The 19,274-nt window shown below is 38.1% G+C and overlaps 2 protein-coding genes across 4 annotated transcripts; both read left to right on the forward strand.

Moving 5' to 3' along the window:
- Window positions 1-9,782: 9,782 nt before the first annotated feature.
- Window positions 9,783-14,172, forward strand: LOC124872743. 3 transcript variants are annotated; one of them, XM_047373058.1, is made up of 3 exons: window positions 9,783-10,905; window positions 12,102-12,146; window positions 13,619-14,172. In XM_047373058.1, exons 1-3 carry the CDS (start codon window positions 10,243-10,245, stop codon window positions 13,655-13,657), a joined length of 747 nt encoding a protein of 248 aa, XP_047229014.1. In that variant the 5' UTR covers window positions 9,783-10,242; the 3' UTR covers window positions 13,658-14,172. The 3 variants fall into 3 exon arrangements, 2 of the variants coding, with proteins under 2 accessions (XP_047229014.1, XP_047229021.1); XM_047373065.1 differs by lacking the exon at window positions 12,102-12,146; XR_007039353.1 differs by lacking the exons at window positions 9,783-10,905; window positions 12,102-12,146 and adding an exon at window positions 13,307-13,367.
- Window positions 14,173-15,076: 904 nt separating this feature from the next.
- Window positions 15,077-17,384, forward strand: LOC124875366. The gene is made up of 2 exons (XM_047377498.1): window positions 15,077-16,143; window positions 17,300-17,384. Exons 1-2 carry the CDS (start codon window positions 15,481-15,483, stop codon window positions 17,306-17,308), a joined length of 672 nt encoding a protein of 223 aa, XP_047233454.1. The 5' UTR covers window positions 15,077-15,480; the 3' UTR covers window positions 17,309-17,384.
- Window positions 17,385-19,274: the final 1,890 nt, after the last annotated feature.

The following is a 19,274-nucleotide window of genomic DNA, read 5'->3' on the forward strand; positions in this document are numbered from 1 at the left end:
AGAGATTTGTGATTTAGAACCCATTAAAATGTTTAACAAATTAGTTATCAGAGAAGTGGCAAGCAAGATCCAATCCTCCACCAATCAGGACAGTATGAAGAAACAGTCTCTGGTCAGAAGAAGCATGGATAAACTATTCCACGCGGTGGATCAAGTTAGGGTGCTGGGACATCAAACAGCTGTAGATAATGGCACAAAAGCAAAGATTTGTAAACAGGAGAATGTTCCGTCTACCAATGCTGCACCACACACTTTGAGGGCACCAAGAAGAAAAGCAAAGGGTGCACCTGCGATTTATAATAAATACCGTGGAGGGAAACAATGGTTAAAAGAGGGAGTGCCCAAGTTACCAACCATCCCTGAAGCCACTCAGATGGAGGAAATGTTGGCTGAAATCAACCATTTTGGATACAACATCCAGACTTACAATGAGGTAAATGTCCATGATTTGGAAACACAACCATCTGCCAAGGTGTGTAACATCTTAAAACCAGAGTCTCCTCCTCTTGAAGTTAACAATAAATCCACCATCCACAATGAGCGATCATCAAAGTCATCATTTGATAACAATAAAAAGGTTAATTTGCTAAATGATTCTGATGTTGAAAAACTGCCATCCAGGGAAGAATTCAAAGGCTTAAAAGCTAGCTATCCCCTGGAACCCAAAATTGTTGAGAGTGGGAATTTTCAGGCGTGGGATCTATCAGAATCTCCAACAGCTAAGAACAGTTCACAGAATCCCAGTTTAGAGGAAGAGCACAGAAAAGAACATGTTGGCATGATTATTGAGTTGCTTTTGGTGCAGGCACTTGAAGTATCATATATGTCATGCTCCTGTAAAGTCTTTGATGATCTCTACGAGTATATTTTTGAGAAGGTCTGGACTGAGGTTCGGGGGCAAACTATAATAATTCGCTCTGGACGCCTTAATAGATTTGTCAAAAGCATCTTTTCAAAGATTTGTGAAGACATTTTCTGTAAAAAGAAAAGAGCCCTGTCTTTATTTGTCATGAGAGCCCCCGAGCTTGAAGAAGTATATCTGGCCATTTTAAAGGACAACTTGTTAAAGAAAGTTGGCATTTGTGAAAGATTTGTTAACTTCATGTATGACATCTACGACAAAATGAATAATGCGAGCGGCTAACGGCCTCAAAGTTCTTGTGACCAAGATTCATACACCCGGAAGGCATCCATGATGGCTCTTATCCAAAGTGGGGTTTCTCCAGGAGAGCAGTGAAGAAGCTCAAATTACAAATTCCACGCCAACAAGAGAACCCCAACACTTCCCAGAGACCACAAATGTCGAAAAACCTACATCCTGTCCGGGATCTGCCAACAGCAGTGAGAAACGGCATGAGATCTGGAACAGGGTGATGGAATGAAAATGGCCATGCAGACACTTCACAAGCAAAATGAATGTCTGACCCCAGAGTACACGGACAAACTATTAAACATTTTTGCAATAGTAAACAAGTCTTGTGTAATAGAATATGTGACTAAACTGCCGTAGACATCTAATTGATTCACAACAGCAGACACTACGGCCAATTTGTGTTAAGGTTTAGATTATCTTCAATATATTATTTTCAGAAAAGCTGAACATGCAGTTTGCATATATTTGCCAATGCAGGTGTGGGCTAAGATGACGGACCAAGAAACTACGGTACAAAGTCAGGTAATGTTAAAATTATATATGTCTTAATGTCGTTAATATATGCGCTTGGTCCGTTCTTTTGGCGCTGGTGCTGCTGCTTCTTCTTCTCTTCTTCTGCTGGCGGTGCATACTGCCACCTACTGTACATCATTGTATAACTCCACCCACTATATTCTGAGCCTTAGATCACGTGACACCAAGTCGCTGATGTAAATTCGTATTCTCAAAGAAAAGAAATCGTATTCACAAACTGTTATAGCATATTGTATTCATAAAGAATAAACCACAAGTGTAAATTTGAACTTTGTGTTTGTAATTTCTTGAAGTTGTAACATTTTATTTTGTATTTTTACAGAGAAAATATACAATACCTCTTTTGGATTTTACTTATGCACAACTATTGACTAATATGCACACATTTCCGTCTTTACATACACATTGTTTTTGACAGCGTTCTTACCCCAAAGTTACAACTCTGAAAGTTTTGATCACAACTTAATATTTTTTGATTGAGATTAGTTGTTTTTTTTGATTGAATATTCCAAATGTTTTCACCACCATTAATGTTTTTGATTGAGATTAGTTTTTTTTGGATTGAAATTAGTTTTTTGTTTGATTGAATAATATTGAGACAAATCAATCTCCATACCATCTGCTGGAATGAAGGTGTAATGCAGTTTTATTCACAACTTTCCCGTACGTCATTAGGCTGATTTAAATAAATGGTTTTTGGCAATGAAAAAAGAAAGTACAGAATTTCCTGGGATTCCTATTAAAACAAATCCTAGGGCTTTAAATCCTTGGGCTTTCGATGGAATAAGAGCCAATGGCATTATCTTACAATGAATGAATGAAAAAATTAAAGGCAGAATGCAGTAAAAAGAAGTTAATATAAAAATCTAGAAATATACAATTGGGCCACTTTTGAAGATCCTCTGTACATAAACTTTGTAGGGAAAGGAGATACTTAAGGGTTATCATAGTAAGTCCTCTCTGAAGTTATGAAAAGGAAGTTATAAAAATTGTCAAAAACCATGACCAATAAAATAATGCAGTATTACCATTCAGTGTTATTTGTTTGAAAACCAAGGTTTATCTTGAGGAACCTGGAAATGAGGTCAAGTTAGTCTTAGAACTAACTAAGAACCATCTGACCTTTTCGCTCACTCCGCAGAGTGCGCAGCTCCATCCTACAGTAACATGGAGGAGGTGGATTAGTCCCTGTGAAGAACCAGTGCTAAGGTGATAGCAGCAACCCCAAGTGGAAGCTGAGGACTCATCTGTGCACATCATTAGCACCAGTGTCCAAAAGAGGGTTTAAAAAAAAAATACACAAACTCCAAAACTCAATTCTGGATGTGGTCTCCAGGGTTTCGACTGTTTTCACTTCCTATTCTCACTTTGACCCTCACATCTACAAAGTAGTAAAGTAATGACTTCCTACATGTAACTACTTAAGATTATAAGCTACATATATCATTTTATTCATCCAGTGCGAACAGTTTCCACACCTGTATCAGAGGTCCTGTTAGCAGATCTGCTATGGAGGCGTCCATCTGCAGCCGCATTTCAGAGCTCAGAGGAACAGCCGACCTCAACGGCCTTCATTTCGGGTCTGAAGCTGAAAACCTGGATGGGACCAGAACTTCTTTACCTGGCTGGCGCTTTGGACTTATAGGCTAAATTTGTAGAGTTTGAGTGATGCTTGTTTAAATGTGTGTAAATTATCTTTGAGTTGTTTGCGGCGGCATCTTCAGTAAGTTAAATCAAGAGAAGTGGACAAAGAGGGGGTTGACCCGTTAATGATTTGTTTCTTCCTGCAGAGGGCTCATGATGTTTATGTGTGATTGTTTGCTAAAAATATTTTGCCTTTTTTCCCCCCCCCATTCTTGTAATATTTGATCCTGTGGATGCAAATGTCAGAAGCCTTTGGTATAAACTGAAATATGCATGACTTCATTTTCGTACACACCGTAACCTCCAGCCCTCTGTAAGATACCCCTCTCAGCTCAATGTTGCTGCAGTGCATTGTTGCAGGTTCGTTTTGAGTTGTCCAGCGTAACCCTCCCGCTTGTCTGTCGAAAACTGCAGATATAAAGCTTCTTAACGCTGCAGTGGACACTATAAATGATTAATAAAACTGTGTAAACTGCTGATGGAAAACCCTGCAATGTTTTCACTTGTCTCAACCCCTGTCAATTCAGAAGTATCTTGGAAAAGTGCATCATCTGTTAATAAAACTAGTAAAGGCGGAAAATTCATGTTTGACTTTGTTTCCCATTTTTAATTATCAATAAATCCACAGGGAGCTTATGTTTTTCGGCACTAGTGGCCTTTATATTTTTTTAACAGTAGGTAGACAGGAAAGGGGGAGACATTCGGTAAATGTCGCCTGGTCCGGGACTCGAACCCGGGACAGCCGCTTAGGTATGGTCACGTGCTTTTCTTACGGGTACAAAACTCTGTGGACACAAGTTTGACAATCCAATAAATATTTTAGTCACTAAATACATATGTTCCTATATGTGTTAGCATTAACAATGGATATGTTAATTTAAATTCATCTATAATTATTTCGGTTGGGTCAAACATTAACTATAAAAATACAATTATGTTAAATTATGTTATGCTCACTGTGATAATTTAAGCTATAATAGTTCAGCTCAACTGACACCGCAGCTTAACTTCGGACCAATCACCTTCAGTTAAAGCAGTATTAGCCCCGCTCAGTTAAAATCTTGAAAAAGTTTAGATGATTATATAAAAAACATTTAAAATATAAAAACAGATATGTACAAAAATGTAATGAACATCTGATACAATGACTGTTAATATGTTTTATTTAGAAAATGCACTTATGCTAGTAATGAAATGCACCATCATTTTAGGACATGTTTGTTATAAATAAAGAAAATATTATTTTATCGGATGGTAAATTCGAAAGAAACCCAAATAATAACATTGCTATGTGTAAGAAAACCTTACAACGACGCTGGTTGATTGGATTACGAACAGACTTCATGTCACGTGAATCCATCACCATGGTTTCCTTGCCGCACGTGCTCTGTGACGGAACTCCTTTGATGTCGATGATGTAACAAACACGTTTGAAGTCCAAAACAGTGGACCACTTGCGAGTTCTGCTCAGAACACTTTAACAAGCGTTCATAGTCCTGCTGATTACAGAAAGATTTGAGAAAATTTGACCTTTTTTTCAACTTTTTTCTGTAAACACAGTTTGTATTAATTTGATTTCTAGACAAAGACCTACTCAGTCATCACAATAGTAGTTACACAGCCAGAAGGAATCCATATTTTCATAGTTTTTCAAAGAAAACTGCATCTCTAAATGGAAAAACTGCTCTACAGTATCCCAAAAGACAAGTGGGACGACTTTGTTGCTGGTAGTGCTGCGATACAGAAAATATGGTTGAAGGAACATCTGCTTTTGGACAGTACCAATTTCTTTTCTGCTCTGGTTTTGTCCAAAGTCCAGAGCCTGCCTGTCACACGCAAGGATGTCAAAGCCATTGTGAGTAACCAACTACCAGAAGCTCTTGCGAAGGTCCTGAGAAGTACAGAGATTTGTGATTTAGAACCCATTAAAATGTTTAACAAATTAGTTATCAGAGAAGTGGCAAGCAAGATCCAATCCTCCACCAATCAGGACAGTATGAAGAAACAGTCTCTGGTCAGAAGAAGCATGGATAAACTATTCCACGCGGTGGATCAAGTTAGGGTGCTGGGACATCAAACAGCTGTAGATAATGGCACAAAAGCAAAGATTTGTAAACAGGAGAATGTTCCGTCTACCAATGCTGCACCACACACTTTGAGGGCACCAAGAAGAAAAGCAAAGGGTGCACCTGCGATTTATAATAAATACCATGGAGGGAAACAATGGTTAAAAGAGGGAGTGCCCAAGTTACCAACCATCCCTGAAGCCACTCAGATGGAGGAAATGTTGGCTGAAATCAACCATTTTGGATACAACATCCAGACTTACAATGAGGTAAATGTCCATGATTTGGAAACACAACCATCTGCCAAGGTGTGTAACATCTTAAAACCAGAGTCTCCTCCTCTTGAAGTTAACAATAAATCCACCATCCACAATGAGCGATCATCAAAGTCATCATTTGATAACAATAAAAAGGTTAATTTGCTAAATGATTCTGATGTTGAAAAACTGCCATCCAGGGAAGAATTCAAAGGCTTAAAAGCTAGCTATCCCCTGGAACCCAAAATTGTTGAGAGTGGGAATTTTCAGGCGTGGGATCTATCAGAATCTCCAACAGCTAAGAACAGTTCACAGAATCCCAGTTTAGAGGAAGAGCACAGAAAAGAACATGTTGGCATGATTATTGAGTTGCTTTTGGTGCAGGCACTTGAAGTATCATATATGTCATGCTCCATGTAAAGTCTTTGATGATCTCTACGAGTATATTTTTGAGAAGGTCTGGACTGAGGTTCGGGGGCAAACTATAATAATTCGCTCTGGACGCCTTAATAGATTTGTCAAAAGCATCTTTTCAAAGATTTGTGAAGACATTTTCTGTAAAAAGAAAAGAGCCCTGTCTTTATTTGTCATGAGAGCCCCCGAGCTTGAAGAAGTATATCTGGCCATTTTAAAGGACAACTTGTTAAAGAAAGTTGGCATTTGTGAAAGATTTGTTAACTTCATGTATGACATCTACGACAAAATGAATAATGCGAGCGGCTAACGGCCTCAAAGTTCTTGTGACCAAGATTCATACACCCGGAAGGCATCCATGATGGCTCTTATCCAAAGTGGGGTTTCTCCAGGAGAGCAGTGAAGAAGCTCAAATTACAAATTCCACGCCAACAAGAGAACCCCAACACTTCCCAGAGACCACAAATGTCGAAAAACCTACATCCTGTCCGGGATCTGCCAACAGCAGTGAGAAACGGCATGAGATCTGGAACAGGGTGATGGAATGAAAATGGCCATGCAGACACTTCACAAGCAAAATGAATGTCTGACCCCAGAGTACACGGACAAACTATTAAACATTTTTGCAATAGTAAACAAGTCTTGTGTAATAGAATATGTGACTAAACTGCCGTAGACATCTAATTGATTCACAACAGCAGACACTACGGCCAATTTGTGTTAAGGTTTAGATTATCTTCAATATATTATTTTCAGAAAAGCTGAACATGCAGTTTGCATATATTTGCCAATGCAGGTGTGGGCTAAGATGACGGACCAAGAAACTACGGTACAAAGTCAGGTAATGTTAAAATTATACATGTCTTAATGTCGTTAATATATGCGCTTGGTCCGTTCTTTTGGCGCTGGTGCTGCTGCTTCTTCTTCTCTTCTTCTGCTGGCGGTGCATACTGCCACCTACTGTACATCATTGTATAACTCCACGCACTATATTCTGAGCCTTAGATCACGTGACACCAAGTCGCTGATGTAAATTCGTATTCTCAAAGAAAAGAAATCGTATTCACAAACTGTTATAGCATATTGTATTCATAAAGAATAAACCACAAGTGTAAATTTGAACTTTGTGTTTGTAATTTCTTGAAGTTGTAACATTTTATTTTGTATTTTTACAGAGAAAATATACAATACCTCTTTTGGATTTTACTTATGCACAACTATTGACTAATATGCACACATTTCCGTCTTTACATACACATTGTTTTTGACAGCGTTCTTACCCCAAAGTTACAACTCTGAAAGTTTTGATCACAACTTAATATTTTTTGATTGAGATTAGTTGTTTTTTTTGATTGAATATTCCAAATGTTTTCACCACCATTAATTTTTTGATTGAGATTAGTTTTTTTTGGATTGAAATTAGTTTTTTGTTTGATTGAATAATATTGAGACAAATCAATCTCCATACCATCTGCTGGAATGAAGGTGTAATGCAGTTTTATTCACAACTTTCCCGTACGTCATTAGGCTGATTTAAATAAATGGTTTTTGGCAATGAAAAAAGAAAGTACAGAATTTCCTGGGATTCCTATTAAAACAAATCCTAGGGCTTTAAATCCTTGGGCTTTCGATGGAATAAGAGCTAATGGCATTATCTTACAATGAATGAATGAAAAAATTAAAGGCAGAATGCAGTAAAAAGAAGTTAATATAAAAATCTAGAAATATACAATTGGGCCACTTTTGAAGATCCTCTGTACATAAACTTTGTAGGGAAAGGAGATACTTAAGGGTTATCATAGTAAGTCCTCTCTGAAGTTATGAAAAGGAAGTTATAAAAATTGTCAAAAACCATGACCAATAAAATAATGCAGTATTACCATTCAGTGTTATTTGTTTGAAAACCAAGGTTTATCTTGAGGAACCTGGAAATGAGGTCAAGTTAGTCTTAGAACTAACTAAGAACCATCTGACCTTTTCGCTCACTCCGCAGAGTGCGTAGCTCCATCCTACAGTAACATGGAGGAGGTGGATTAGTCCCTGTGAAGAACCAGTGCTAAGGTGATAGCAGCAACCCCAAGTGGAAGCTGAGGACTCATCTGTGCACATCATTAGCACCAGTGTCCAAAAGAGGGTTTAAAAAAAAAATACACAAACTCCAAAACTCAATTCTGGATGTGGTCTCCAGGGTTTCGACTGTTTTCACTTCCTATTCTCACTTTGACCCTCACATCTACAAAGTAGTAAAGTAATGACTTCCTACATGTAACTACTTAAGATTATAAGCTACATATATCATTTTATTCATCCAGTGCGAACAGTTTCCACACCTGTATCAGAGGTCCTGTTAGCAGATCTGCTATGGAGGCGTCCATCTGCAGCCGCATTTCAGAGCTCAGAGGAACAGCCGACCTCAACGGCCTTCATTTCGGGTCTGAAGCTGAAAACCTGGATGGGACCAGAACTTCTTTACCTGGCTGGCGCTTTGGACTTATAGGCTAAATTTGTAGAGTTTGAGTGATGCTTGTTTAAATGTGTGTAAATTATCTTTGAGTTGTTTGCGGCGGCATCTTCAGTAAGTTAAATCAAGAGAAGTGGACAAAGAGGGGGTTGACCCGTTAATGATTTGTTTCTTCCTGCAGAGGGCTCATGATGTTTATGTGTGATTGTTTGCTAAAAATATTTTGCCTTTTTTCCCCCCCCCATTCTTGTAATATTTGATCCTGTGGATGCAAATGTCAGAAGCCTTTGGTATAAACTGAAATATGCATGACTTCATTTTCGTACACACCGTAACCTCCAGCCCTCTGTAAGATACCCCTCTCAGCTCAATGTTGCTGCAGTGCATTGTTGCAGGTTCGTTTTGAGTTGTCCAGCATAACCCTCCCGCTTGTCTGTCAAAAACTGCAGATATAAAGCTTCTTAACACTGCAGTGGACACTATAAATGATTAATAAAACTGTGTAAACTGCTGATGGAAAACCCTGCAATGTTTTCACTTGTCTCAACCCCTGTCAATTCAGAATTATCTTGGAAAAGTGCATCATCTGTTAATAAAACTAGTAAAGGCGGTAAATTCATGTTTGGCTTTGTTTCCCATTTTTAATTATCAATAAATCCACAGGGAGCTTATGTTTTTCGGCACTAGTGGCCTTTATATTTTTTTAACAGTAGGTAGACAGGAAAGGGGGAGACATTCGGTAAATGTCGCCTGGTCCGGGACTCGAACCCGGGACAGCCGCTTAGGTATGGTCACGTGCTTTTCTTACGGGTACAAAACTCTGGGGACACAAGTTTGACAATCCAATAAATATTTTAGTCACTAAATACATATGTTCCTATATGTGTTAGCATTAACAATGGATATGTTAAATTTAAATTCATCTATAATTATTTCGGTTGGGTCAAACATTAACTATAAAAATACAATTATGTTAAATTATGTTATGCTCACTGTGATAATTTAAGCTATAATAGTTCAGCTCAACTGAAACCGCAGCTTAACTTCGGACCAATCACCTTCAGTTAAAGCAGTATTAGCCCCGCTCAGTTAAAATCTTGAAAAAGTTTAGATGATTATATAAAAAACATTTAAAATATAAAAACAGATATGTACAAAAATGTAATGAACATCTGATACAATGACTGTTAATATGTTTTATTTAGAAATGCACTTATGCTAGTAATGAAATGCACCATCATTTTAGGACATGTTTGTTATAAATAAAGAAAATATTATTTTATCGGATGGTAAATTCGAAAGAAACCCAAATAATAACATTGCTATGTGTAAGAAAACCTTACAACGACGCTGGTTGATTGGATTACGAACAGACTTCATGTCACGTGAATCCGAACGCATCACCATGGTTTCCATGCCGCACATGCTCTGTGACGGAACTCCTTTGATGTCGATGATGTAACAAACACGTTTGAAGTCCAAAACAGTGGACCACTTGTGAGTTCTGCTCAGAACACTTTAACAAGCGTTCATAGTCCTGCTGATTACAGAAAGATTTGAGAAAATTTGACCTTTTTTTCAACTTTTTTCTGTAAACACAGTTTGTATTAATTTGATTTCTAGACAAAGACCTACTCAGTCATCACAATAGTAGTTACACAGCCAGAAGGAATCCATATTTTCATAGTTTTTCAAAGAAAACTGCATCTCTAAATGGAAAAACTGCTCTACAGTATCCCAAAAGACAAGTGGGACGACTTTGTTGCTGGTAGTGCTGCGATACAGAAAATATGGTTGAAGGAACATCTGCTTTTGGACAGTACCGATTTCTTTTCTGCTCTGGTTTTGTCCAAAGTCCAGAGCCTGCCTGTCACACGCAAGGATGTCAAAGCCATTGTGGGTAACCAACTACCAGAAGCTCTTGCGAAGGTCCTGAGAAGTACAGAGATTTGTGATTTAGAACCCATTAAAATGTTTAACAAATTAGTTATCAGAGAAGTGGCAAGCAAGATCCAATCCTCCACCAATCAGGACAGTATGAAGAAACAGTCTCAGGTCAGAAGAAGCATGGATAAACTATTCCACGCGGTGGATCAAGTTAGGGTGCTGGGACATCAAACAGCTGTAGATAATGGCACAAAAGCAAAGATTTGTAAACAGGAGAATGTTCCGTCTACCAATGCTGCACCACACACTTTGAGGGCACCAAGAAGAAAAGCAAAGGGTGCACCTGCGATTTATAATAAATACCATGGAGGGAAACAATGGTTAAAAGAGGGAGTGCCCAAGTTACCAACCATCCCTGAAGCCACTCAGATGGAGGAAATGTTGGCTGAAATCAACCATTTTGGATACAACATCCAGACTTACAATGAGGTAAATGTCCATGATTTGGAAACACAACCATCTGCCAAGGTGTGTAACATCTTAAAACCAGAGTCTCCTCCTCTTGAAGTTAACAATAAATCCACCATCCACAATGAGCGATCATCAAAGTCATCATTGGATAACAATAAAAAGGTTAATTTGCTAAATGATTCTGATGTTGAAAAACAGCCATCCAGGGAAGAATTCAAAGGCTTAAAAGCTAGCTATCCCCTGGAACCCAAAATTGTTGAGAGTGGGAATTTTCAGGCGTGTGATCTATCAGAATCTCCAACAGCTAAGAACAGTTCACAGAATCCCAGTTTAGAGGAAGAGCACAGAAAAGAACATGTTGGCATGATTATTGAGTTGCTTTTGGTGCAGGCACTTGAAGTATCATATATGTCATGCTCCAGTAAAGTCTTTGATGATCTCTACGAGTATATTTTTGAGAAGGTCTGGACTGAGGTTCGGGGGCAAACTATAATAATTCGCTCTGGACGCCTTAATAGATTTGTCAAAAGCATCTTTTCAAAGATTTGTGAAGACATTTTCTGTAAAAAGAATAGAGCCCTGTCTTTATTTGTCATGAGAGCCCCAGAGCTTGAAGAAGTATATCTGGCCATTTTAAAGGAAAACCTGTTAAAGAAAGTTGGCATTTGTGAAAGATTTGTTAACTTCATGTATGACATCTACGACAAAATGAATAATGCGAGCGGCTAACGGCCTCAAAGTTCTTGTGACCAAGATTCATACACCCGGAAGGCATCCATGATGGCTCTTATCCAAAGTGGGGTTTCTCCAGGAGAGCAGTGAAGAAGCTCAAATTACAAATTCCACGCCAACAAGAGAACCCCAACATTCCCAGAGACCACAAATGTTGAAAAACCTACATCCTGTCCGGGATCTGCCAACAGCAGTGAGAAACGGCATGAGATCTGGAACAGGGTGATGGAATGAAAATGGCCATGCAGACACTTTATAAGCAAAATGAATGTCTGACCCCAGAGTACACGGACAAATTATTAAACATTTTTGCAATAGTAAACAAGTCTTGTGTAATAGAATATGTGACTAAACTGCCGTAGACATCTAATTGATTCACAACAACAGACACTACGGCCAATTTGTGTTAAGGTTTAGATTATCTTCAATATATTATTTTCAGAAAAGCTGAACATGCAGTTTGCATATATTTGCCAATGCAGGTGTGGGCTAAGATGACGGACCAAGAAACTACGGTACAAAGTCAGGTAATGTTAAAATTATACATGTCTTAATGTCGTTAATATATGCGCTTGGTCCGTTCTTTTGGCGCTGGTGCTGCTGCTTCTTCTTCTCTTCTTCTGCTGGCGGTGCATACTGCCACCTACTGTACATCATTGTATAACTCCACCCACTATATTCTGAGCCTGAGATCACGTGACACCAAGTCGCTGATGTAAATTCGTATTCTCAAAGAAAAGAAATCGTATTCACAAACTGTTATAGCATATTGTATTCATAAAGAATAAACCACAACTGTAAATTTGAACTTTGTGTTTGTAATTTCTTGAAGTTGTAACATTTTATTTTGTATTTTTACAGAGAAAATATACAATACCTCTTTTGGATTTTACTTATGCACAACTATTGACTAATATGCACACATTTCCGTCTTTACATACACATTGTTTTTGACAGCGTTCTTACCCCAAAGTTACAACTCTGAAAGTTTTGATCACAACTTAATATTTTTTGATTGAGATTAGTTGTTTTTTTTGATTGAATATTCCAAATGTTTTCACCACCATTAATTTTTTTGATTGAGATTAGTTTTTTTTGGATTGAAATTAGTTTTTTGTTTGATTGAATAATATTGAGACAAATCAATCTCCATACCATCTGCTGGAATGAAGGTGTAATGCAGTTTTATTCACAACTTTCCCGTACGTCATTAGGCTGATTTAAATAAATGGTTTTTGGCAATGAAAAAAGAAAGTACAGAATTTCCTGGGATTCCTATTAAAACAAATCCTAGGGCTTTAAATCCTTGGGCTTTCGATGGAATAAGAGCTAATGGCATTATCTTACAATGAATGAATGAAAAAATTAAAGGCAGAATGCAGTAAAAAGAAGTTAATATAAAAATCTAGAAATATACAATTGGGCCACTTTTGAAGATCCTCTGTACATAAACTTTGTAGGGAAAGGAGATACTTAAGGGTTATCATAGTAAGTCCTCTCTGAAGTTATGAAAAGGAAGTTATAAAAATTGTCAAAAACCATGACCAATAAAATAATGCAGTATTACCATTCAGTGTTATTTGTTTGAAAACCAAGGTTTATCTTGAGGAACCTGGAAATGAGGTCAAGTTAGTCTTAGAACTAACTAAGAACCATCTGACCTTTTCGCTCACTCCGCAGAGTGCGTAGCTCCATCCTACAGTAACATGGAGGAGGTGGATTAGTCCCTGTGAAGAACCAGTGCTAAGGTGATAGCAGCAACCCCAAGTGGAAGCTGAGGACTCATCTGTGCACATCATTAGCACCAGTGTCCAAAAGAGGGTTTAAAAAAAAAATACACAAACTCCAAAACTCAATTCTGGATGTGGTCTCCAGGGTTTCGACTGTTTTCACTTCCTATTCTCACTTTGACCCTCACATCTACAAAGTAGTAAAGTAATGACTTCCTACATGTAACTACTTAAGATTATAAGCTACATATATCATTTTATTCATCCAGTGCGAACAGTTTCCACACCTGTATCAGAGGTCCTGTTAGCAGATCTGCTATGGAGGCGTCCATCTGCAGCCGCATTTCAGAGCTCAGAGGAACAGCCGACCTCAACGGCCTTCATTTCGGGTCTGAAGCTGAAAACCTGGATGGGACCAGAACTTCTTTACCTGGCTGGCGCTTTGGACTTATAGGCTAAATCTGTAGAGTTTGAGTGATGTTTGTTTAAATGTGTGTAAATTATCTTTGAGTTGTTTGCGGCGGCATCTTCAGTAAGTTAAATCAAGAGAAGTGGACAAAGAGGGGGTTGACCCGTTAATGATTTGTTTCTTCCTGCAGAGGGCTCATGATGTTTATGTGTGATTGTTTGCTAAAAATATTTTGCCTTTTTTCCCCCCCCATTCTTGTAATATTTGATCCTGTGGATGCAAATGTCAGAAGCCTTTGGTATAAACTGAAATATGCATGACTTCATTTTCGTACACACCGTAACCTCCAGCCCTCTGTAAGATACCCCTCTCAGCTCAATGTTGCTGCAGTGCATTGTTGCAGGTTCGTTTTGAGTTGTCCAGCATAACCCTCCCGCTTGTCTGTCAAAAACTGCAGATATAAAGCTTCTTAACACTGCAGTGGACACTATAAATGATTAATAAAACTGTGTAAACTGCTGATGGAAAACCCTGCAATGTTTTCACTTGTCTCAACCCCTGTCAATTCAGAATTATCTTGGAAAAGTGCATCATCTGTTAATAAAACTAGTAAAGGCGGTAAATTCATGTTTGGCTTTGTTTCCCATTTTTAATTATCAATAAATCCACAGGGAGCTTATGTTTTTCGGCACTAGTGGCCTTTATATTTTTTTAACAGTAGGTAGACAGGAAAGGGGGAGACATTCGGTAAATGTCGCCTGGTCCGGGACTCGAACCCGGGACAGCCGCTTAGGTATGGTCACGTGCTTTTCTTACGGGTACAAAACTCTGGGGACACAAGTTTGACAATCCAATAAATATTTTAGTCACTAAATACATATGTTCCTATATGTGTTAGCATTAACAATGGATATGTTAAATTTAAATTCATCTATAATTATTTCGGTTGGGTCAAACATTAACTATAAAAATACAATTATGTTAAATTATGTTATGCTCACTGTGATAATTTAAGCTATAATAGTTCAGCTCAACTGACACCACAGCTTAACTTCGGACCAATCACCTTCAGTTAAAGCAGTATTAGCCCCGCTCAGTTAAAATCTTGAAAAAGTTTAGATGATTATATAAAAAACATTTAAAATATAAAAACAGATATGTACAGAAATGTAATGAACATCTGATACAATGACTGTTAATATGTTTTATTTAGAAAATACACTTATGCTAGTAATGAAATGCACCATCATTTTAGGACATGTTTGTTATAAATAAAGAAAATATTATTTTATCGGATGGTAAATTTGAAAGAAACCCAAATAATAACATTGCTATGTGTAAGAAAACCTTACAACGACGCTGGTTGATTGGATTACGAACAGACTTCATGTCACGTGAATCCGAACGCATCACCATGGTTTCCATGCCGCACATGCTCTGTGACGGAACTCCTTTGATGTCGATGATGTAACAAACACGTTTGAAGTCCAAAACAGTGGACCACTTGTGAGTTCTGCTCAAAACACTTTAACAAGCGTTCATAGTCCTGCTGATTACAGAAAGATTTGAGAAAATTTGACCTTTTTTTCAACTTTTTTCTGTAAACACAGTTTGTATTAATTTGATTTCTAGACAAAGACCTACTCAGTCATCACAATAGTAGTTACACAGCCAGAAGGAATCCATATTTTCATAGTTTTTCAAAGAAAACTGCATCTCTAAATGGAAAAACTGCTCTACAGTATCCCAAAAGACAAGTGGGACGACTTTGTTGCTGGTAGTGCTGCGATACAGAAAATATGGTTGAAGGAACATCTGCTTTTGGACAGTACCGATTTCTTTTCTGCTCTGGTTTTGTCCAAAGTCCAGAGCCTGCCTGTCACACGCAAGGATGTCAAAGCCATTGTGGGTAACCAACTACCAGAAGCTCTTGCGAAGGTCCTGAGAAGTACAGAGATTTGTGATTTAGAACCCATTAAAATGTTTAACAAATTAGTTATCAGAGAAGTGGCAAGCAAGATCCAATCCTCCACCAATCAGGACAGTATGAAGAAACAGTCTCAGGTCAGAAGAAGCATGGATAAACTATTCCACGCGGTGGATCGAGTTAGGGTGCTGGGACATCAAACAGCTGTAGATAATGGCACAAAAGCAAAGATTTGTAAACAGGAGAATGTTCCGTCTACCAATGCTGCACCACACACTTTGAGGGCACCAAGAAGAAAAGCAAAGGGTGCACCTGCGATTTATAATAAATACCATGGAGGGAAACAATGGTTAAAAGAGGGAGTGCCCAAGTTACCAACCATCCCTGAAGCCACTCAGATGGAGGAAATGTTGGCTGAAATCAACCATTTTGGATACAACATCCAGACTTACAATGAGGTAAATGTCCATGATTTGGAAACACAACCATCTGCCAAGGTGTGTAACATCTTAAAACCAGAGTCTCCTCCTCTTGAAGTTAACAATAAATCCACCATCCACAATGAGCGATCATCAAAGTCATCATTGGATAACAATAAAAAGGTTAATTTGCTAAATGATTCTGATGTTGAAAAACAGCCATCCAGGGAAGAATTCAAAGGCTTAAAAGCTAGCTATCCCCTGGAACCCAAAATTGTTGAGAGTGGGAATTTTCAGGCGTGTGATCTATCAGAATCTCCAACAGCTAAGAACAGTTCACAGAATCCCAGTTTAGAGGAAGAGCACAGAAAAGAACATGTTGGCATGATTATTGAGTTGCTTTTGGTGCAGGCACTTGAAGTATCATATATGTCATGCTCCAGTAAAGTCTTTGATGATCTCTACGAGTATATTTTTGAGAAGGTCTGGACTGAGGTTCGGGGGCAAACTATAATAATTCGCTCTGGACGCCTTAATAGATTTGTCAAAAGCATCTTTTCAAAGATTTGTGAAGACATTTTCTGTAAAAAGAATAGAGCCCTGTCTTTATTTGTCATGAGAGCCCCAGAGCTTGAAGAAGTATATCTGGCCATTTTAAAGGAAAACCTGTTAAAGAAAGTTGGCATTTGTGAAAGATTTGTTAACTTCATGTATGACATCTACGACAAAATGAATAATGCGAGCGGCTAGCGGCCTCAAAGTTCTTGTGACCAAGATTCATACACCCGGAAGGCATCCATGATGGCTCTTATCCAAAGTGGGGTTTCTCCAGGAGAGCAGTGAAGAAGCTCAAATTACGAATTCCACACTAACAAGAGAACCCCAACATTCCCAGAGACCACAAATGTCGAAAAACCTACATCCTGTCCGGGATCTGCCAACAGCAGTGAGAAACGGCATGAGATCTGGGACAGGGTGATGGAATGAAAATGGCCATGCAGACACTTTATAAGCAAAATGAATGTCTGACCCCAGAGTACACGGACAAATTATTAAACATTTTTGCAATAGTAAACAAGTCTTGTGTAATAGAATATGTGACTAAACTGCCGTAGACATCTAATTGATTCACAACAACAGACACTACGGCCAATTTGTGTTAAGGTTTAGATTATCTTCAATATATTATTTTCAGAAAAGCTGAACATGCAGTTTGCATATATTTGCCAATGCAGGTGTGGGCTAAGATGACGGACCAAGAAACTACGGTACAAAGTCAGGTAATGTTAAAATTATACATGTCTTAATGTCGTTAATATATGCGCTTGGTCCGTTCTTTTGGCGCTGGTGCTGCTGCTTCTTCTTCTCTTCTTCTGCTGGCGGTGCATACTGCCACCTACTGTACATCATTGTATAACTCCACCCACTATATTCTGAGCCTGAGATCACGTGACACCAAGTCGCTGATGTAAATTCGTATTCTCAAAGAAAAGAAATCGTATTCACAAACTGTTATAGCATATTGTATTCATAAAGAATAAACCACAACTGTAAATTTGAACTTTGTGTTTGTAATTTCTTGAAGTTGTAACATTTTATTTTGTATTTTTACAGAGAAAATATACAATACCTCTTTTGGATTTTACTTATGCACAACTATTGACTAATATGCACACATATCCGTCTTTACATACACATTGTTTTTGACAGCGTTCTTACCCCAAAGTTACAACTCTGAATGTTTTGATCACAACTTAATATTTTTTGATTGAGATTAGTTGTTTTTTTTTTGGATTGAATATTCCAAATGTTTTCACCACCATTAATTTTTTTGATTGAGATTAGTTTTTTTTGGATTGAAATTAGTTTTTTGTTTGATTGAATAATATTGAGACAAATCAATCTCCATACCATCTGCTGGAATGAAGGTGTAATGCAGTTTTATTCACAACTTTCCCGTACGTCATTAGGCTGATTTAAATAAATGGTTTTTGGCAATGAAAAAAGAAAGTACAGAATTTCCTGGGATTCCTATTAAAACAAATCCTAGGGCTTTAAATCCTTGGGCTTTCGATGGAATAAGAGCTAATGGCATTATCTTACAATGAATGAATGAAAAATTAAAGGCAGAATGCAGTAAAAAGAAGTTAACTATAAAAATCTAGAAATATACAATTGGGCCACTTTTGAAGATCCTCTGTACATAAACTTTGTAGGGAAAGGAGATACTTAAGGGTTATCATAGTAAGTCCTCTCTGAAGTCATGAAAAGGAAGTTATAAAAATTGTCAAAAACCATGACCAATAAAATAATGCAGTATTACCATTCAGTGTTATTTGTTTGAAAACCAAGGTTTATCTTGAGGAACCTGGAAATGAGGTCAAGTTAGTCTTAGAACTAACTAAGAACCATCTGACCTTTTCGCTCACTCCGCAGAGTGCGCAGCTCCATCCTACAGTAACATGGAGGAGGTGGATTAGTCCCTGTGAAGAACCAGTGCTAAGGTGATAGCAGCAACCCCAAGTGGAAGCTGAGGACTCATCTGTGCACATCATTAGCACTAGTGTCCAAAAGAGGGTTTAAAAAAAAAATACACAACCTCCAAAACTCAATTCTGGATGTGGTCTCCAGGGTTTCGACTGTTTTCACTTCCTATTCTCACTTTGACCCTCACATCTACAAAGTAGTAAAGTAATGACTTCCTACATGTAACTACTTAAGATTATAAACTACATATATCATTTTATTCATCCAGTGCGAACAGTTTCCACACTTGTATCAGAGGTCCTGTTAGCAGATCTGCTATGGAGGCGTCCATCTGCAGCCGCATTTCAGAGCTCAGAGGAACAGCCGACCTCAACGGCCTTCATTTCGGGTCTGAAGCTGAAAACCTGGATGGGACCAGAACTTCTTTACCTGGCTGGCGCTTTGGACTTATAGGCTAAATCTGTAGAGTTTGAGTGATGCTTGTTTAAATGTGTGTAAATTATCTTTGAGTTGTTTGCGGCGGTATCTTCAGTAAGTTAAATCAAGAGAAGTGGACAAAGAGGGGGTTGACCCGTTAATGATTTGTTTCTTCCTGCAGAGGGCTCATGATGTTTATGTGTGATTGTTTGCTAAAAATATTTTGCCTTTTTTTTCCCCCATTCTTGTAATATTTGATCCTGTGG

This window comes from Girardinichthys multiradiatus, chromosome 1 (genome assembly GCF_021462225.1).
Source record: "Girardinichthys multiradiatus isolate DD_20200921_A chromosome 1, DD_fGirMul_XY1, whole genome shotgun sequence".
Lineage (NCBI taxonomy): Eukaryota > Metazoa > Chordata > Actinopteri > Cyprinodontiformes > Goodeidae > Girardinichthys > Girardinichthys multiradiatus.